Raw genomic sequence first — 22,862 nt, forward strand, 5'->3', positions numbered from 1 at the left:
GAGTAGATCAACTCCATTTTTGTTTCTTGCAAGCATACAATGGAGGCCCCGGTGGTGTCCAAGAATGACCTGATGGCGTGACGGCGGGCTCGCGCGTTAAGGCCACGCATGTTCCAAACAACTATCTTTAGGCTGTGATCCATGCAGACGGGATCGACCGGCAGCAAAATCTAGACTAATCTAGTCCTCTCGCACGACGTCGTCGTTTGCCGCGGCGGTTGCCGGAGACGCCATGCAGTCTGGGATCTCACGATCAACCAGTGCAGCGATGGCCTTGATGACCGTCAGGGGGAGGGGCGCAGCCAACATGTCGTCGTAGGCCTTCATCTCTGCAGCGGTGATCTTCTGACCGAGCCTGATTATCCCGAGCGTGCGCAGAACCTGAACTTGGGCGCGTCGCTGATCCTGGACTCTATGTAAGCACACACTAGGTCGTTGCAGATATTTTAGAACTCTGCATTTTATTATATAAAATTATTTCTGTTGTTTTTCAGCTTAGTGGAAAAGTTCTTTGAAGCTTTGACTAGCATCCAACCAGAGGAATAACATGAAATATTAACAGTCTTACAAGTTTAAAAAGTGTGACAGGTGTAGGAATTTAGTTTTTCCTGGTAACATGGTACTTGGTCAGGTTTTAGAGTGTGCTCCCAGTTCTCATAGTTGTGTGTTTGATAATACTGCACCATTAGAATATTTATGCCTTCGAGCCTGATTCTAAGGCCTTGCATTCTCCCGTTGCAACGCACGGGCTCTTTTGCTAGTAATAATAAAGGAAGGTGTGTTTCTCTGATTTTTTCTGTTCACCGCTGAAACAGAAAAAAAAAACTGATTTTTCTCTGTTGAAGGTGATACTAAAATTTTCTGCGTCCGCCCGCTAGAAAATATGTCACCTCCCTATGCTTGTATGTCCGGCTGGGCCTTGGACCAAAGAAGCATATGCAATGTTTCGTCCATCATGATCCTTGCTAAAATAGCTGTCGGTGCCTGACTCGCATCGATGGCTTCACGTATTTAAAAGACCACCTCGGTCCTTCACTTCCACCTAGACCAGTTACTATACCTCTAGGAAACTAGCACTCACACAAGAAAAGGCAAAACATTCATAAATCGGCGGGAGCCAAAACACCCATGCATGCATCGGCCAATCAAATAGGGAGATGCGTGCCTCAAGTATACGAAAGAAAAAAGGAACACATGCAGGATCAAAGATGTGCCACATGCATGATTAAGTAACAAAAAAGAACAAAGTGCTTTAATTAAGCCGTTGGAAAGGGACACGACTTGAGTGGGAGAGAGAGAATCAATAAAATCGAGGGCTAGCTAATTAAATGAAAGAGGAGCACGCAATGGGTAATTAAACAGGGATACTTTGAGACGCGCATAGTACGTATATGCTCAATGCACGTGCATGATGATGCCATCCATATATGGTGGGGTTAGCTCTTAAAATCCCCTTTATTTTTCCTAATTAAACAGTGGCCTTAGGGCGATTGACCGCATTAGGTTGATATGATTTTTTTGTCAGCTTGACTATATTAGTTTTCCAAGTTTTAAACATTTTCTTGCTCTAGAATGATTCAGCCAGCTCGGTGATATTATTTTAGATTTTAAACATTCTCTTGCGCTAGCGCGGTTCCGCGAAACATGTGTCGTGCGATGGACATGCTCATTGCGTTGAGATGATTGACCACGTTCTGTGACCACTACAACCACCGTTGACGTGCGCGAACAGGAGGATAAACAACAACATGAATAAGATGGGTCTTATAGGATACTGCGTTAAAATATAAGACATGGATCCGGGAGAATCGATCCATGTTTATTGGTTAGGGGCATATGATGTTTTATTCTCCCGTTGCATCGCACGCACGGCACGGGCTTGTTTGCTAGTACATCTAAAATATTAAATTATGTTTTATGCACATGCCAGAAATAGCCAAAGCAACAGCATGAAATTGAGTGAGTTCATACAAAAAGTTATATGCCACAATACCAAGGCCATTCCTGAAACTGAAGTGTTTTCGTCGATATCACTGACCTTCACCATTCAGGACAACCAATCCAATCAGCATGAGCACAGGGTGCACCTGAAAAGATGAACATGGTACCACAAGAAGATGAGATAGGTATACACAATAATAATTATGCAGTGAACAAAATTATAATCACCAGCTTTGGTATTGTATGCAAAACCTGTACAAAGGCATAAACAACATGGTTGGTTATTGGTTGACGAAGTGACATGTTACAAGGCTGGATGTTCATTCATGCGTATCCATGTAATTTTCAAGACCCATGACACATCAGGTGCACATAGGTTTCTATCCCAGACTAAATTATCACTCTGCAAGTGGAAGTCTACCACAAAACAAGTTTATCTCATTATACAGAATTGTTAGTTAGGTAATTGCGACTGTCGTGGCAGTGTTGCTGACAAATGGCATGCACTGAATCCTTGTCTGATGGTCTTAATACACAAACATGACCGAAATAAACCAACTTTCATTCTGAGTGCACAGATAATGTGCACAACTACACATAGATGTGTACAAAATGCAGTTATAGGATGTATGTTTCCTCCCAACCAGCATCCCATGTGAAGAATTGCTACGTGAAACCAAGCAGCAGCACAAAAATATAAAAGAAATTCTAGTACCAATCAATTTGTAAAATCAATCCCTCCAAAGAAATATCACCCTGTTTTCCTGAAATCTTGTCATTTAAAGGTAACTGTTGAGATAAAAGAATTGTCAAATAACACACAAAGATATGTAACAGATAGATATGTTAGGAAGTATTAGTATTAGTCTAGGAGTCCTTATCAGTCTATGTTTACTTTCCTTGCACCTCAAGTCATATGTAATATATATATGCCCTTTGGGCCTTCAATATAAATAAGTTGCTTTTCTAACATGGTATTAGAGCTTAGGTTATTTTTTTCGGGCGCCGCAACTTGCCCTCCCGATCCAATCTTCTATTGTGCCGCCTTCTCTCGCTGGCCGTTGTCTCCTCCTCAAACCTCGGTGCTGGATATCTCGCGCCTGTGTCCTAGCCGTCGCGCTCCAGGGCGTTCCAGACCCTGGCCCGCTCCTCCTCGAGAAGCGCCTCATCCGGCCGCTCCTCTCCCTGCCGTCGTGCTCCAGGGCGTTCCAGACCCTGGCCCGCTCCTCCTCGAGAAGCGCCTCATCCGGCCGCTCCTCTCCCTGCCGTCGCGCTCCAGGGCGTTCCAAACGAAGGGCCACCAACCCCCGGATCCAGAGGAGCACCAGCGCTGGCCAGATCGGCAAATCGAATCCTCCTGCTGCTGGCTCGCCGGCCTGCTGCCTCAGGCCCGCAGGTCTTCTGCAGCCGACACCGCCGCCCCACCACCGCCCCATCCCGTCACCGCCGCCCCATCCCGCCACCACCGCTGCAGCAGGTGCTGTCCGCCGCCTGATCTCGCCCCCGTCACCGGATCTCGACCACGTCCGCGCCAGATCGAGGCTGCTCATCCCGCAGCCCCCAGATCCGCTGCTGACGCGGTTCAGCCCCCAGATCCTGCTGTTGACTGCTTTCTAAAAAAAAATCGCCGCCCCAGTCATCGTCGACCCCGTGCAGGTCTCCCATGCGAGCCTGCGCTACCTTTGGCCGCTCTCCAAGTTTGCCGCCGGGGCGATCGGCCCTCCCGCAAAGGCCGTCGCTGTCGCGTGATGACCAGCGAGTCATCGGCCGCTGCTCTCTGAACATGTGTTCCCGTGTGCAGCCGCTTCTCACTCGCGTGCGTCAACTCGTGCAGCCGTACATGCGTATTGCTCTCCTCCTACTATCATGTGCAGCTTGCCTACATGCTTGCTGCTTCGTGTGTTAGCTCTTTCTGCTAGCCACTTCCTGCTGCTGCTACTTTGCTGTTTTGGCCTCTCTGTCATTTTCCGCTGCGTCCATCAAATCCGTTGATATTTTGTGTTTTCTCATGCCATGCGAGTCCACCATACCTTAGTCCGTCAGCCTTTCTTTGGTCCTGATCCTTTCTATGCAACTTTTGTGGCCTATTTACTCTTGTTGTTTTCTATAGGAATTTCTGGACTTCTTTTGCATTGTCGATCTACGTCCATCGTGCCTTATCCGCCGAGCTTCTTTTGCCGAGGTTGTCGTGGACTATGATTTTCTGCACAATGTTTTATTCTCTTGATGTGGCATCTTCTTTTGACAAACCATCTTCTCTTGATACTTATCTTGTATCTTCAAGTGATGCGGGGTCTACCTCTGATGTGCCATCTCTTCGTTCTCTCCTTCGGCGACTCGACAAGTTTTGAAGACTCTTCATGCTACGACGACACTCTCAAGACGCGGATTTGGATTTTCATTGTTTTTTAGTATTACACTTCTTCAAATGCAATGCTATTGCATACGCTTTGCATTTGAGGGGGGGTGTTAGGAAGTATTAGTATTAGTCTAGGAGTCCTTATTAGTCTATGTTTACTTTCCTTGCACCTCAAGTCATATGTAATATATATATATGCCCTTGGGACTTCAATATAGATAAGTTGCTTTCCTAACAAGATAAACCCTACACTCAAGCACTCACTATTGCATGTCGAAATTCACAAAAAAAAATCACGGTAAAAGTAAAACTGATGTTTCAAAATGGAATGAACCAGAAACAGCCCCCTATTTTTCCTCAGAGATTCGTCCATCAGATCACATGGTATGCAGCATAACACTTCCCATGAAACGCTCCTAAGATGCTTATATGGATGATCTGGCTGCATGAATTTGAGAAGTGAAGTACACAAAGAGTAATATTTTCCAAGCGGATGTTTTCTTGTCTATTTCTCAGTTGAATATCAACTGATAAAAACAATGTTTAAAAAAGAATGCCGACTTGCCATTCTACACGCAGACGTTCAAAAGTTTCAGTCATCCATTATGCAAGTGTAAGCCCGGCACATCCCAAACACAACAACTACTATCCAAAAAATTACTAATTTCTACCTAAAGGATTAGAAACTACTCCCTCCGACCCATAATATAAGAGCATTTTTGACACTACACTAATGTGAAAAACGCTCTTATATTATGGGACGAAGGGTGTAAGTCTTAGCAACCACTAGTCATAAATGAACCTATTGGCCCAATCATAGTATCACGTCCCCATCCTCTACCGTCCTGACATGGACAGACACAGAGGCAGACGCCTCGAGTCAAAGACGAGGTCAACAAAGTGGTTGCTGGGCTGAGTCAGCAGCGGGGTGTGGCCTGTGAACCGTTGGGTTTGTGTGCGCTATTTAAGTGTGTGTGTGTGTGTGTGAAACCTGACTACATGAGGGGGCATTCTGAATAATGGGAAGTATCGTATGAATCTCACCCTCTTCAGTCGCTCCTCTCTCTTCTGTACCAACTCTCATCCCCTACTTCAAATCCCTTAGCTACCATGCGCTTCCCCTGCGAGATCCTAGCTGGTGCCTCACAATTGGTATTAGTCGCCACGATTGCTTCCGTCTGCCTCGCTAATCCTCTCGATCGAACGGTTAAATTCCACGACAAAGGGTGTGGAATTGCTTCAGCAAATCCACCCAAATTTCCAAGCAGGGTTCGTTTGATATAAAGACGCATTGCAACAGCACCATCGTAGGCTGCCGCTCCCACAGCCATCGCTGCTATGGGGGAAAGCACCAACCAACTTTAGTCGTTCACGGCAATGTTGATCGCCAAGTTCGACAATATGACCGTTACACTCACAATTTTGGTAAGCAACCCATCACCACCCAAGAGAGTGTGGATGAGATTCGTGATAAGCAAGCAATGCTCGAAGCCATGCCAGCAACGTCCGCACTCACGGCAACCCAAGCGGCTCCTCTGACGTGGGTGGTCCTTCGTTTGGCGAATCATTGGTTGTCGTTATTGGAGACGCCAGATGGTGTGACGCCAGGTACCGGATTCATCGCGGCGCTAAATTCACCTCAAGAAGGCGTCAATGTTCCAGGGCATGGACAAGTTCAAAGCGCGAGTGGCCATGGGTACATCTGCCCGCGCGGGATCGACCGCGCAACCACAAAAACCGTTGTGTCAAGTCGCCAACGCATGACTTTCCTCGGCTGTCTGGTGACAACCCCCGGAAGTGGATCGATCTCGCTCACACTTACTTTGACATGTGTCAAGTTCCTACTCATCGGTGGGTGTCTACCGCAACCTTGTATTTGGATGGCCATGCGGCACCGTGGTGGAAGGCATCAAACGGCGACAGCTATCTTGGCCTTGGGAGGGATTCAATTTTGTTATCGAATAGGAATTTGACCAGGAGGAATATGACACTCGGATGTCGCGCAACTACAGTTTAGGCGAACACATTCAGTGGCGGAATACAGGACAGCTTTCGAGTCAGCAATGTACCACCTGGCCGCTCTCGATCCCACTCTTAACACAAAGTTTTTGTGTCCCAGTTTGTTCACGGCCTTAAGGATTATATCAGGGCTGCAGTCTGAGTTCAGACATCTACAAGTGTAACGCGTGCCATGGAGCTTGCTCGGATTCAGGAACAAGAGCTGGCCTCACATAGCTTTCATGCACACACTTATCCAGTTGCCAAGCAAACGCAACAGGTGGCTGTTCCCAATACTGTAGCCCTTGTTCCTCCTCAGGGACAACAACGTAAGATAACTGATGATTGCTTCACACAGAAAGAGCTACTAGTAGTGGGAAGCTTTATCAGATATCTCAATTGCTACAAGCTTGCCTATTACATATGGTGTGACCCTCCTTATAAAAATATATATATATATATCTACAGTAACCGAGATTTCTACAGTACCATGGCTCTAGCTAGTTCATCTACTGCACAACTCATACACGAGTAGAAGAAACTCATATAAAGTTAGGAATAACTACTGAGTGATGACATATGCCATGACATCATATTGTTCTTAGGTAAGGTTTCATGATGTCCCTCGACATCCAATTCGATGTGACTCCTTCCTTCTCATGCATGCATCTCTTTGGTATATGACAAGATTAATTCAACAATCCCCCCCCCCTATCTTGTCATACCAAACACAAATTGACTTCTTGCTCTTTCATGCATGCATCTATTTCGTATATGAAAAGATTAACTCTAATAATCTCACCCAAATCTTGTCATATCAAACTCACCGGTATGGATTGTCTTCTCTTCATGTTATCCTGGGATCTTCTCATACTGCATGATCATAGCTACCGCGTACGACATCCCCTTTGACGAATTCACACACTGTTAGACCATATTTCTCTGTATGTGCCTTTGATAATTGATGACAATCCCTATGGACTAATGGTTGCATTGAGTTATATTCGAAGGATTTGTCCATAGAAACTTCTTGAAGTCCATCTGTTGGTTTCAAGGAGTTTATTTGATGACCAAGGTGGTATTCAAAGTATTATCCAAAGATTGGTCATAAAGACACAGGTTGATCTAGACTAAGCAAATAGTAAATCAAGATGATCAACACACAAAGTGTACAAGATGTACCAAGAGGGATCAAGTCCATAACGCTTTTGTGTACGAACCCATGGTCTTCATGAGAGTTCTATGTGGGGTTAGGTGTGTTTTCATGGGTTTGCGTCAAGAGGAAGATCTCATTCAACCTATGAAGGATGACATCGGGTGGTGATCGTCACCAAGATTGCGATGTGCAAGTTCAAGTGGAGCATCACGAAGATATCATGCTTGAAGCTTGCCGTCCATTGTGGTGGCAATGGACTTGTGAAGATGTGCTGAAGAATGACTCACCCATAGTGAGCATGGGGGAGCAATCAACTAGTCTTCATCAAACCAACGCAATCAAGAAAGGTGGTCCATCTTGAGGAAGCCAAGATCATCGTCATCTAGCTCAAGAGGACTAGGTGCAAGGTATAGGTTTGCCCTTGATAGGTTTTTCTATTGTAGGATAGTTTGTCGTACTGTCAAGGGGGGCTCTCAAGTAAGTAACTTGATCGTATCGTTCGTTGAGAGCTCAAACCATTTGCATCCTTGCATCATATCTTGGTTCTTGTTTGGTGTTTCTCTTTGTGAGTTTTAGAGCTTATGGTCAGCTTCATGACAAGCTCGAGTTCATAGAAAAAGGAGTCCATATGCATCTTCTATGATGTTTTTGATGTTGGAAGTTTTTGCCGGTTCTTCATTCATAGAGGTCTCACATCTCTATATCATTGGCATTTTCATAACTGCATGTTCTTAAGATTTCCAGTCGCTGTTTGAATAGCTCTTGTCGTCCTGAATCCAACAAGCTTGAGATTGCTCGTATGCGAAAGTTACGGCAGTTTCAATGGTCTGTGATAGTACCACAGGTGCCAGTGGTAGTATCGCTCTTGGAGCGGTAGTAGTTTTTTACTACCGCTCTCTGGTGGTAGTACCGTCCGGTACTACCGTGTCGTCGGACTTTTGCACTACCGCAGCCTCAACGATGGTAGGCACGGAAGTAATTTTTTACTACCGTGGTTGGTGAACCTACCGTGCGGTAGTACCGCTCCTAGCAGTGGTAGTACCACTCTGCTCGGGCTGTAAGTGGGGGTAACGGTTGGATTCTTTCCCCACTATATAAAGGGGGTCTTCTTCCCCATTGGATCTAATCCATCCGTTGAGCTCGTGTTCTTCCCCCATTGTTGACCTTCTTAGAGCTTGCTAACTCTTAATCCCTCCAATGATTCTTGCTAGTTCTTGAGGGAAAAGAGAGAGGAGATCTAGATCCACATCTCCACCAATCACTTTCTCCTCTATGTGAGGGGAACCCCTTGGAACTTGATCTTGGCGTTTTTTGTGAGCTCCTTGTTCTTCCTCTCATATTTCTCCATAGCTTTTGTTGTTGTGGAGGGATTTGAGTGTGAGGGACTTGACCACTTCGTGTGTTCTTGCCATTACATTAGTTGCATCGGTTTGAGTTCTCCACGGTGATACGTGGAAGTGAAAAGTTTGAGAAGCTTATTACCCTTGGGTACTTGGTACCCTAGAGATTGTTCTTCGTGGATGCTTTGGCATCCTAGAAGCTTGGTGGTACCTCGGAGCTCAATCATTGTGGTCTAAAGCTCTGGGCAATCGTCGGGGTCTCCAATTAAGTTGTGGAGATTGCCCCGAGCATTTGTGGTCACCTCGAAGCCATATGCCATGGTGGTGAAGCTTCATGGTGTTGTTGGGAGCCTCCAATTAAGCTGTGGAGATTGCCCCAACCTTGTTTGTACGGATTCGGTGACCGCCCTCAAGGGTCCCCTAGTGGAATCACGGCATCTTGCATTGTGCGGGGGCATGAGGAGATTACGGTGGCCTTAGTGGCATCTTGGGGACCATTGTGCCTCCACACTGCTCCAAACGAAGATTAGCATCCGCAAGGGTGTGAACTTCGGGATACATCGTCGTCTCCGCGTGCCTCGGTTATCTCTTACCTGAACCCTTTACTTATGCATTTTACTTTGTGATAGCCATATTGTTTCTTGTTATATATCTTGCTATCACTTAGTTGTTTATCTTGCTTAGCATAAGTTGTTGGTGCACATAGGTGAGCCTAGTTGTTTTAGGTTTTGTGCTTGACAAATTAAACGTTAGTTTTATTCCGCATTTGTTCAAGCCTAAAACGTAATTATTTTAAACCGTAATTATTCACCCCCCCCTCTAGGTGACATCCACGTCCTTTCAATTGGTATCAGAGCTAGGTCTCTCATTATTAGGTTTAACCACCTAGAGAATAAGGATGTCCACTAGGGGTTTAGGATTCTCTGACACTCTTAGTTTCGATGGCACAAATTTTGATGTTTGGGTAATTCGCATGCTTAATCTCTTTAAGGTCATGGACCCAATTTAGAGCGAATTGTAGATATGGGTTTTTTCTCCTCCAAAGGACTCTCAAATATCTTATCTCAATGCTCAAGCTTCTAATGTGCTTTTTGATACTTTGAGCAATGTAGTTATATTTCAACTCATGCCATTCCTGGATGCTCATGAGTTGTGGACAAAGCTTCAAGATAAATATAGTGTGTCCAAGATTTGTGGGAATGTTTGTTCTCCCTCCACCTCCGGTCGTGTGGTCTTCTCAACTTCATCTACTTCACCTACATGTGGATTGCCACAAGGTAATGATATGGTGAGTAGTGGTGATCATTGCAATGATGATAGTGGGCTTATTGTTGATAACCCTTCATCACTATATTATCACAATGCTTCACTTTTGGGCGTTAACACTTCGAGCACTCTAAATGTTTTACATGCTTGTGTTGATAGTCCTTGCATATCATGTAAAAACTGCTTGACTGAATTTCACGATGATATGCTTTCTATATCTTGTTGCCATGATAAAAATGTATCTATTTCCTCGAGTTGTTGTGCTAACAATGTAGAGGAAATCCATCACTCCATGGAACAAGATGTGGCCTTGAATGATGCTTCAAGGGATCCTACATCATCATCTATTGTTTTTCACTTTTGCTTTATGGCTAAGGCTTCAAAGGTATCTCCTACCTTGAATCCCAATATATCTCTTGATGATGATGATGATGATGATGATGAGGACGATGATAATGATGAAGAGAGTGATAATATTGCATCCTTAAAACTTAAGGGTGAAATGATTTTTAAATCTCTTTATAAGAATAAACTTGTTGGTTCCAACTTCCTGGAAATCATGTCTATTGCCACTGAGGGCAAGAAATACATTGAGGAGCTGGAAGCTCATCTCGAGGAGCATGAGGCCACCATTGAGACAATGGAAGGTCATGAGCGTGATTACGCTAATGAGATAGCGGAGCTATCCCAAGCTCTTGAAAATGAACAAACCACCAAGGAATCTCTTGAGACCTTTGCTCTAGAATTATCTAGATTAAAGGAATCCCATGATAGAGCCCTCGAGGTGGCTAATGATTTTAGAACTAAAAATGATAAGCTTGAAGTTGCTCATGCTAAACTTCTTGAGGACTATGAGAACCTCGAAAATGGCTCAAGGGCTATTAAGAGTTCGCTCATCGAACTCACCGAGTCTCATATCCAACTTGAAGCTTCTTATGCTAAAGAGCTTGCCAAGTTGCCTTCTCCTCTTGTTGTTAATGATGATGCTTGTGCTACTAACTCTCTTTTTTGTGAAGCATCCATATTAAAGGAGAATGTTGAGCTAAGGACTCAACTTGAGTTGCTATCTAGCAATTATGGGAAATTGCAAGAAAGTCATGTAATGCTCACAAGCTCTCATGAGGATCTTCTAGTATCCCATAATGTGTTAAAATTAGGTCATGAGGCTATTACTACCAAGGTAACATCAAGTGAGCCTCATGTGGACATTAGCACTACTTCTATTCAAAATACTATATTGCCATGTGCTAGTCCTCGTAATTCATCTACTCATAATGTTGCTACATCTTGTGATGAATTACTTTTCTTGCCTTGTTACTCTAATAATGATGCTTATACTTCCTCTAGTACTTGTGTTGATACTAACCATTTAGAGGAAAACGAAGAGCTCAAGGCCCAAGTCACTTCCTTAAAGAAAGACTTGGAAATGAGTCATGAAGGGATGTACACACTCAACAATACCTTGTGTTGGCAAAAATCCCCAAATGATAAAGGTGGACTTGGATTCAATTCCAACAAGAAGTCTAAAAGAAGAAGTCCAAAAGCTTAAAGAAGAAGGGCCAAGAACAAGTCAAGAATTCGGCCAAGATTGTTTGCTTCAAGTGCAAAATTGAAGGGCACCATGTTAGATCTTGCCCAATAAAGAAGAAGCTCCAAAGTCACAAGCAACAAGGGAAGCGGCCACAAGTTCAAGCACATACTCAACCAGAAGTTGAAGAAAGGACAACACTCCTCAAGTTGAGAAATCAATTGGGAAGAAAGTAAATGGTAGATGTTGCTACTTATGTCATGAGAAGGGTCACTTCGCTTCTTCTTGCACGAGAGGTAATTTATCCAACTCAATCATTACTGATGATATCTATTCTCTTGGGAAGGATAAGATTGGCAATGTGTTTGCCAAGTTTGTTGATACTCAAAGTGGTGTCAAGAAAAGAACCATTTGGATAGCCAAGCCTATTGTGACTAACCTCTTAGGACCCAACATGGTTGGGGACCAACAAGCTCAAACTTGCTCAATAGGTGATATTGGAGGACATTGGAGACTTGGATACATAATGAAGAATTAAGGGGTCTTCATCATTCATATTATCCCAAGCCAAGTCATTTATATTATCGAGTTTCTATCTTATATCCAATGTGCCTCGTTAAGGTAACTTGTACTTAAACTGTTTACATTGTTAGTTACTTGCCCCTTTGCATGTTGTGGTTTTGTACCGTGCTTGTGTTTGAATATGTTGTGCTTCCAACTTGCTTATCTTGACTAATCAAGTATGTATATTGGTTTACACATCATGTATATGTGAGTCTTGTATTGAGCCTTTTTGCATCCTCTTTGCATCTATGTTGGCTCTTTTGAGGGATTAATGGATTATCCCATTGTGGGGGAGTGATGTGCTTTGCGCACCTCACAATCCTATAAATGTGTATACATGAGTAATACAACTTAATATTGATAGTACAAGTTTATCTAGTCTCTATGTGGTATGTCCTACTCATGAGAAATTCAAATTCTAAATGGTCCATTAATTATCTTTTGTTGGTTTTAATTTGCCACTTGTTAATAAATGTTGGGTTATCACATTATGGGAGAGTAATATGCTATGTGCATATTACAAGCTTAGAAAATATGTATATTTGATGTATTGCCACTTAGTGTTGATATTGTAAATTATCTTATTTCTAGGTGGCATGTTAACTCTACAAGTGTCATTTGCTTGCGTTTTAGGAGTAAAGATGATGTTGGATACTTTTGCAATCTACCAAAGAGAATTGTTTCCAAATACTTCTTGTCCTTTGACAAATTGTATTCCCTTCATGTGGTAGAAATTGCTAATCATCTTTACATTGGATTTTATGTATCGTTTGTCTTCCTTGCCACTTGTGGATTGGTTTGAACATGTCCAGTGTTTCTACAGATATAGATAAACTGATGACACCATCTTGTGCATTTTGTATTCAAATGCAAATTTTATATAATGCACAAATCTTGGGGGAGCTATCCTATTTTCTTTAGAACACTCTCTTTATGCGTTTATCATAAAATATTTTGATCCCCATCAAGAGTGTGTTGATGGGAGGCATGTCCTGCTCTTTATGATGCTTTGTGCCATCATTAAAATTTGTCGAGGGTTTGGTTTGTTTGGAACCTTGCTCTCTTTTGGGAACTAGATACCTCGTGTTTGCTTTCCTTCAATTGGTATCTTGTTTCCTTTTTATTTGGATTGTATCAATGGATATCATTCCTTGATGTATCTTTTAATTGATATCTTTCAAGTGATAGTTTTTCGTTTGGTATCTTATTTATCACTTGATGCCTTGTCTTTTGGTGTCTTATCAACTATGTGTTGATTTGATTCTTGGAAGCCTTGAGCATGCATATTTACTATATATAGTTTCTTTTGCATGCTTTCTTTCTTTGACCCGATATATAGGGGAAACTCTACCTTGTCATAAATTGGCTAAATTGTGCATGAAATTCAAATTCATACCTATATACACATATTTATGTGGAGTTTGTCCTATGTATTTTTTGTTATCTAACTCTTTGGTCCCAATGAGTTTGGCCACCATTTTGTTTGTGTTGTTGTTCTAAGAACAATTGGAGATGCATTGGATCCTCGGCTTACCTACAAGGAAGGTGTTGACAACATGGACTTATTGGAGCCAGGCTAGGATGATCGATGAACCGTTATCTACTACATCAATCCGATGATATCTCGGTAACAAGTATCTACTTTATGCATACATTTCTTGCATTCAACCTTTCGTAGGTTGTATCATGGCATGAATTTCTTGATTCGTTCTTGTGGTACTTGTTTCCTTTCTCAAAGCATCCGAACGATGATGTCTTATTGCTAGTTGGGATGTCTTTGATGTTCGTAAGTTGGAAGTTCATATTGTACAATAAAAAAATATTAGGCCATGTGCTATGCTTTCAAGCAAATATCTTATTGGTATAATTATGACTTCCTTTTGAATATCTTGTTTGTTCCTTCTTGTAACCATTTCGTGTGTACATCCTTCTTTGTGGATATATATCATCATGATTGTATTCTACCTAGAATCTTTTACACATGAGACAAGCTACATCTCTAGTTGATATCCTCTTTTCTTTCGCGGCCACCGTTGCATTTCCTTTTTCAGTTTTTGGTTGCTTCGTGAAAGGATTTGTCTTGAGTGCGGATCTTTTATCCTTGCATCTTGATGCACTCATTGGTGGTGAAGATTATTTTTCCTCATGCCTGTCTTGACGAGGGTGTTGACATTTTGGTTGGTATCCCTTCTCTTGACAAGGTTATTATTTCCTTTTTTCATCATGGGTTGTCATAAGCGTGGTTCTCAATTTGTTTATTAGTAAGCTTGTGAACCCATTTGCTAGCAGTGTGTGTGGGAAGGATATATCTTGCACTTTGTTTCTCATTTCTTCAATACTATGTTGATGAGTAATGCTCATCCTTATCTTAGTCTTCTCAAGTGCCTTGCAGTGACTCACACACATCAATTTGGTTGAGCCTATTTTTAAGTTGCCTCTTTTACATGTTGCTCAACCATATGTTTTGTGTTAGTGATATGCTTATTGTCTCATCTATTTTCTTGCACTTGTTGTGTGTTTTTATTAATTTTGGGGGAGCAACGATCTTATTTTCTACACGTGCATCAATACAAAATTCTTATTTATGCACAAATCATGGGGAGCTTCTCTAGTTTTGAAAAAACACTCCTTTGCCCTTATCATAAAATCTTTTATTCATGTGGTTCGAAGGACCATATGATTGCTTGTTCCTATAGGTATCTTTTGATTGCTTGCTTCTCTCTTATGTATGTCTTTGTGACATACGATCCTTCTTGCAATCTTTGGGTCCTCGATATAGTTTGTTTTCCTCCAACATTTATCATTGTATTTGTGTATTTCTTTGCACTAATTTATTAAGTACACACTTTTTGGAGAACCACCTACTATATTGGTTTTTTTAACTTTTTGTCCATTTTGGCAATCGATGCCAATGGGGGAGAAGTTTAGGGAGTTTAGTTTGATGATGCTTAGAGGGTTCTGCTTTTATTGCTTAAGCATTTACATCTATTACGCATGCATTATTGCTTTGTATGTGTGCGCTTGATTATGCTCATTTCCTTATATAAACTCTCTTGTAGTGATTGTCATCAATTACCAGTGAGGGAGATTGTTAGAGCATATTTCTCTTAATGTGGTTTTGTTAATTGATGACAATCCCTATGGACTAATGGTTGCATTGAGTTATATTCGAAGGATTTATCCATAGGCACTTCTTGAAGTCCATCTGTTGGTTTCAAGGAGTTTATTTGATGACCAAGGTGTTATTCAAAGTATTATCCAAAGATTGGTCATAAAGACACAAGGTTGATCAAGACTAAGCAAAGAGTAAGTAAAGATGATCAACACACAAAGTGTACAAGATATACCGAGAGGGATCAAGTGATCCCATGATATGGTAAGCATTGTCCATAACGCTTTTGTGCACTAACCAATGGTCTCCGTGAGAGTTCTATGTGGGGTTAGGTGTGTTTTCATGAGTTTGCGTCAAGAGGAAGATCTCATTCAACCTATGAAGGATGACATCAGGTGGTGATCGTCATCAAGATTGCGATGTGCAAGTTCAAGTGGAGCATCACGAAGATATCAAGCTTGAAGCTTGTCGTCCATTGTGGTGGCAATGGACTTGTGAAGATGTGCTCAAGAATGGCTCACCCATAGTGAGCATGGGGGAGCAATCAACTAGTCTTCATCACACCAATGCAATCAAGAAAGGTGGTCCATCTTGAAAAAGCCAAGATCATCGTCATCTAGCTCAAGAGGACTAGGTGCAATGTATAGGTTTGCCCTTGATAGGTTTTACTATTGTAGGATAGTTTGTCGTACCGTCAAGGGGGGCTCTCAAGTGAATAGCTTGATCGTATCGTTCGTTGAGAGCTCAAACCATTTGCATCCTTACATCATATCTTGGTTCTTGTTTGGCGTTTCTCTTTGTGAGTTTTAGAGCTTATGGTCATCTTCATGACAAGCTCGAGTTCATCGAAAACGGAGTCCATATACATCTTCTATGATGTTTTGGATGTTGAAAGTTTTTGTCGGTTCTTCATTCATAGAGGTCTCACATCTCTATATCATTGACATTTTCATAACTGCATGTTCTTAAGATTTTCAGTCGTTGTTTGGATAGCTCTTGTTGTCCTGAATCGAATAAGCTTGAGTTTGCTCGATTCGGAGCTCGTATGCGAAAGTTATGGCAGTTTCAGTGGCCTGCGATAGTACCGCAGGTGCCAGCGGCAGTAGTTTTTACTACCGCTCTCTGGCGGTAGTACCGTCCGGTACTACCGTGTCATCGGACTTTTGCACTACTGCAGCCTCAACGGTGGTAGGCACGGAAGTAATTTTTTACTACCGTGGTTGGTGAACCTACCGTACGGTAGTACCGCTCCTAGCAGCGATAGTACCGCTCTGCTCGGGCTATGAATGGGGTAACGGTTGGATTCTTTCCCCCACTATATAAAGGGGGCCTTCTTCCCCATTGGATCAAATCCATCCGTTGAGCTCGTGTTATTTCCCCATTGTTGACCTTCTTAGAGCTTGCTAACTTTCAATCCCTCCAATGATTCTAGCTAGTTCTTGAGGGAAAAGAGAGAGGAGATCTAGATCCACATCTCCACCAATCACTTTCTCCTGTATGTGAGGGAAACCCTTTGGATCTTGATCTTGGAATTCTTTATGAGCTCCTTGTTCTTCCTCCCATATTTCTTCATAGCTTTTGTTTATTGGAGGGATTTGAGTGTAAGGGACTTGACCACTTCGTCTGTTCTTTATGACCCATGATGGAGTTCTTGACCATGTTAGTTGCATCGGTTTGAGTTCTCCACGGTGATACGTGGAAGTGAGAAGTTGAGAAGCTTATTACCCTTGGATACTTGATACCCCTAGAGATTGTTCTTCGTGGATGCTTTGGCGGCCTAGAAGCTTGGTGGTGCCTCGAAGCTCGATCATTGTGGTGTAAAGTTCTGGACAAACGTCGGGGTCTCCAATTAAGTTGTGGAGATTGCCCCGAGCATTTATGGTCACCTCGAAACCATATGCCATTGTGGTGAAGCTTCGTGGTGTTGTTGGAAGCCTCCAATTAAGCTGTGGAGATTGCCCCAACCTTGTTTGTACGGGTTCGGTGACCGCCCTCAAGGGTCCCTTAGTGAAATCACGGCATCTTGCATTGTGCGAGTGCGTGAGGAGATTACAATGGCCTTAGTGGCATCTTGGGGAGCATTGTGCCTCCACACCGCTTCAAACGGAGATTAGCATCCGCAAGGGTGCAAACTTCAGGATACATCGTCGTCTCCGCGTGCCTCGGTTATCTCTTACCCGAACTCTTTACTTATGCACTTTACTTTATGATAGCCATATTGTTTCTTGTTATATATCTTGCTATCACTTAGTTGTTTATCTTGCTTAGCATAAGTTGTTGGTGCACACAGGTGAGCCTGGTTGTTTAAAGTTTTGTGCTTGACAAATTAAACATTATTTTTATTCCGTGTTTGTTCAAGCCTAAACCGTAATTATTTTAAAGCGCCTATTCACAACCCCCCTCTAGGCGACATCCACGTCCTTTCACACACATTTTCTCATGGACACAATTAACACGAGAACTTTGTTCGAACCATGTTGTCTTGTAGATGGCTAGATGCACCTATTACATGACCATATTATCTCAGTAGAGGCAGCTAACACAAGAATTCAGCTTCTTGTGGACGCAACTAACATAAGAAGTATCTTGTGGACGCAACTAACATAAGAAGTATCTTGGGGACACAACTGACACAAGATCTTGATCACATTCGCGATTTTGTGGACACAACTAGCCCAAGAACCACACACACAATTAACATGGAAATTACCAGGAGCACTACCTCACACCTTACCGGGCAACATCTCCTTGCTCAATCAGAGCAAGGCTGGTTCATCTTCGGTACATGTTGCATTGTCTACTTTCTTTGCTTGATGCATTGCCTTCTTTCTTTGCTTGCAACATTCCCTAAGAAATGCCCATAGTCATCACAATTATAGCAACGAACCTTTGCCTTATCGAACTTGCGGTTTCTCATGCCGGATGCGTTGTCGTCTTTGTACCCTTTGAACCTAGACTCCCACTCAGTGCGGGTCAGCAACAAGTGCTCCTGGACAAAATCACCGATTCCTCTTAGACGCTCCTCATGTGCCTTCAGTCGCTGAGTAACCTCTTTCCACCGCCATGGTTTTGAGGTCACCAAATTGTTCAATAGTCGAAGCAATTTGGAGAAACTTGTTGGGGACGGCACGAAGGAACTTCTTGATGGCGTAAGTCTGCTTGAACTTCTCGCCAAGTAACCTAATCTTTCTGATGATGGTTATTTAACCGCACAACGAAATCAACCAATTCTGACTCGTTCATGCACAGACCCTCAAATTTTCTCTTGAGATTTTGTACCTTGGCATCCTTCACGCGCTCAACACCTATGTGCATGATCTTCAAGGCCTCCCTGATCGCCTTGGTTGTCTCCTTCTCGGACACCATGAAGAGCATGTCCTCTGGTATCCCTTGGTCAATGGCAGCCAATGCCATTTGATCCTTCTCCTCCGTTGGCACCTTCTGGTCTTTTGGCTTAACAACGCGTCCCAAACACCTTGGGCACACAGGGACACCTTCATCTTGATGAACCACGCCAAGTAGTTGCACTTTGTAGGAATAGGATAAACGTTCTTCTTACTCCGTATCAGGTGCGGAGCACCCCACGAACATCCTCATGGACTCTACACCAACACCCCAAGTGCCAAGTGGACCGATGATAGAGCACATGCACATGCCATCGAAAACAAGGTTAACTCGCTCCTCTTTGAACTACCCTTACTCTCATATGAGACATGGCTACCACCACAAGGGGAGACCCTATGTATACTCAGGTACAAAGAAAGAACCCATGGAGAAGCAAAGGAACAAGGCCAAAACCATGGCAAAAGAGGAGCAAGGAAAGAGAAGAGGAAGGAACCGTTGCTCACTGGCCAGACGTCCATCCAGCTAACCGAACTTTCGAACGAAAATGCTCTTTGGACACTTGCTCGACCTCCCGCTTTCGGCCTTGGCGGGCCGCCCGGACACCTACCTAAACATCCGGCCCCTAGAGCAGCCTCTTCGACACTAGCCAGCAATCCATGGACCAGATACCGCACCTAGACATCCGACTAATTGTCCGGTCATCTGGCCTGAGCCCGGACCCTGCATGTATGCAATACAACCCAAGTGGGCATGTATCTCTCTTCCGCCCCTCTCTCGTCTTGGACTATAAATAGTCGTCCCCTACCTCCTCAATAGGGTTAGCAAAGTATAATTAAACATATTGAGAGAGCTTTGCTCCTTGTACCTCCTCCTAGAGGAACAAGACCTCCATATTGGAGAAGGATCTATCTAGATCTGAAATCCCGATCTCGAAGAAGGATCTCTTTGGATCTCAAGACCTCCTAAGAGAGAAGGATCTCTCTAGATCATCAAGCCCTCATCTCCACTTGTGGATTTGGGAAGAACTACCCTAACTACTCCCTCTCCCTCCCTCCCTCTCTTAGTTGATTGTGGATCCTGTGGCACTTGTGTGTGGATTTGCTTAAAGAAAGCATATGTGATTATGTCTTCTCTTTGAGTGCCTGTTCCCCTTGTGTTCTTGTTTGTTCCTCTTTTGATCCATCTCCAAGAGTTAAACATTGGGCCACCTAAAGCTTTGCCCTACATCAATATCTCACTCAACCTAGTACGAGTGGCTCTAATACCAATTGTTAGAATCACAAGCTTCTCTAGATGTCACCTAGGACTCTCTCTAAGGAGATGTGTTTGCTTCACACACACACACACACACACGAAGAGCTACTACTGGTGGGAAGCTTTATTAGATATCTCCTTATAGAGAGGCTTTAGGTTGATGCTACAGTAACCGACATTGCTACAGTAGTGCACCCATAGCTAGTTCATCTATTGCACAACTCTACACAAGTAGATGACAACTCATATATAGTTAGGAATAAATATGTACCATGGTGTCATATTGTTCTTGGCTAAGGTTTTATGATGTCCCTCAAGATCATATGCATGGTACCATTTGACCTCTTCCTTCTAATGCATGCATCTCGTTGGTATATGACAAGATTAATTGTAAGAGAACGACAACTAAGAGATTTCAGACAAGCCAATGGACTCTATTTCCATTGTGGTGACAAGTACAGCAAAGAGCATCAATGCAAAAACCCTATATGCAACTTCTAACAATTCAAGTGTTCTGAACCTGAAGGAGCAGAATGTTGTCAGTTGTCAGTAAATGCAGCCTCAGGAGCTGAGGCAGCAGAAACAATTTGTCTCAGGGCTATTGTAGGTGATCAAGTCATGCTCATGCTAGTTAATTCTAGAAGCAGACACGGCTTTATTGATGCAAATTTTGCTCAGCGTGATGCATTCTCCCTGCAACCTGTACCTGCAGTTCAGGTTACGGTAGCAAATGGACATCCGATGCAGTCAGTGCAACTGGTGCAGAACTTGAATTGGTGGACACAAGGCACTACTTTCAGTACTACAATGTGAGTGCTTTGACTTGGGGCATATGACGCTGTGTTAGGTATCGACTGGTTGAAGTTACATAGTCCTATGACCTGTGACTGGGAAGCCAACTCTATGCAGTTCCTGCATGCAGGTGTGCTTGTTACACTGCATGGCATACAGTCAGTTACTCTAACCACACTCCAAGCAATTTCTATTAAGCAAGTTAACCATGCATTGGGTGGGCAATGACATTTGAGCCATGGTTGTGATTGCTCAAGAGACACCTGACTCTCCTGTAGCCATTTCTCCACTAGAGCCTGATATGGAACAGCTGCTTACTGAATATGTGGATGTTTTTGCTGAACCAAAAACAGTAACGCCGCATCAACTGTATGATCAAGCATTAACATTGGAACCTGGCCATCGCCCTCCCAACTCCCGCCTTTGTCACTACTCACCACAACAAAAGGATGAAATCGAGCATCAAGTGGCAGAGATGATCGTAGCAGGCATTGTCAACGACAGTATGAGTCCCTGTTCATCACCTGTGCTGCTTGTGAAGCAGGGCAGCAGTTGGAGATTTTGTGTCAACTACAGGAAATTAAATGAGGTGACAATTAAGAACAAGTTTCCACTGCCAATTGTTAACGAACTGTTGGACGAATTGGCGAGCTCTAAGTTCTTCTCCAAACTGGATTTACGAGCTAGTTATCATCAAATACGGATGCATGCTTCTGGAGAAGATAAAACCGCATTTAAAACCCATTCTAGCCACTTCCAGATTCAGCAATGTCGTTTGGACCCAGAAACGCGCCGGCTATGTTTCAGTTCCTAATGATCTCGATATTTGAGCTCCACATGTGCAAATTCGTCATTATGTTCCTGTATAACATATATATACTTATCTATAGCTGCATTTGGGCAAAAGCATGTGGAGCACTTACAGTCAGTGATGCAGATTCTGCCCACAAATCAACTGTTTGCAAAGAAATTCAAATGTTCATTCGCCGAATCCAATATACATTACTTGGGGGACATCATATCTAGCGAGGGAGTGGCAACTGGCACAGAGAAGACAGATGCAATGCTCAAATGGCGCCAGCCTACAAATGTGATGGAGCAACGAGGATTTCTCAGGCTCACGAGTTACGACCATAAATTTGTCAACAATTATGGTATGCTAGCTAAACCCCTGATGCCCCTACTTACTAAGGTTTTCTCTGGACTCCTCAAGCACAAATGCATCTGAAACACTGAAGCATGCTATGTCTAAAACCCACTACGCTGGGCATGCCTGACTTCAGTCAGGCTTTCACAGTGGAAACTGCCGCCTGCAATTCAGGCATTGGAGATATGCTTTCACAACACAATCATCCTATTGTGTATTTAAGTAAAGCATTGGGGATTGCTAACTGCATGCTATCAGTTTATGAAAAGGAATTCTTAGCAGTGATTATCGCAATTCATAAATGGCAGCAATATCTGCAGCATGGGCCATTTATTATCCTGACAGACTACCAGAGCCTTTGAAACTTGCAGGATCAACAGCTCACATCTGATTTGCAGCGCAAGGTGATGTCCAAAATGGTGGGTCTACTATTTCAATTCAAGTATCGCCGCATAACTGACAACACTGCGGCAGATTCTCTCTCTCCAGTCAGGCATTTGTATACAATTATGTTTCCAGTTGTCAGCCTATTTGGGTGCAGGAGGTGTTGAATTCCTATTAGATAGATGTTGTGGCTACTGCACCGTTGCAACAATTGGCTATTGCAAGTCCAGATGAGCAAGGACACTCATTGGAGGAAGGCTTGATCAAGTATAATGGCAGATTATGGATAGGCAATAATTCAGCTCTGTGAACCAAGTTGATTTAGTGCTTTTCACTCGAGTGTTGTTGGTGGTCATTCTGGGGTCTGGGCAACTTATCAGCGGCTTTGCAAATTGTTCTACCGGTCGGGCATGAAATGCCAAGTTGATGAATGGATGAAACAATGTGTGGTGTGTCAGCAAGTGAAACATGAGAATATTGTCCCAGCTGGTCTTCTGCAGCCTCTGCCAGTATTAGTTCAACGGTCGACATTACTATGGATTTTATTGATGGCTTGCCGAAATCAGACAGATTTGAGGTAATTTTGGTGGATCGTTTACAGAATAAGCTCATTTTGTCAAACATGCTCGTTTTGTGACATTGAAACATCCCTACACTGCTTTATCTGTGGTCACTG

General features: G+C 43.1%; 1 protein-coding gene across 1 annotated transcript in view; it reads right to left on the reverse strand.

Moving 5' to 3' along the window:
- Nucleotides 1–22,862, reverse strand: part of LOC123413567 (transmembrane ascorbate ferrireductase 2) — a 55,237-nt gene that overhangs the window by 28,687 nt on the left and 3,688 nt on the right. The window contains exon 2 of the mRNA XM_045106500.1: nucleotides 2,039–2,087. Coding sequence (XP_044962435.1) covers nucleotides 2,039–2,087 — 49 coding nt within the window. The remainder of the gene's footprint in view (nucleotides 1–2,038; nucleotides 2,088–22,862) is intronic.

Source organism: Hordeum vulgare, chromosome 7H, assembly GCF_904849725.1.
Source record: "Hordeum vulgare subsp. vulgare chromosome 7H, MorexV3_pseudomolecules_assembly, whole genome shotgun sequence".
In the NCBI taxonomy this organism is placed as follows: Eukaryota; Viridiplantae; Streptophyta; class Magnoliopsida; order Poales; family Poaceae; genus Hordeum; species Hordeum vulgare.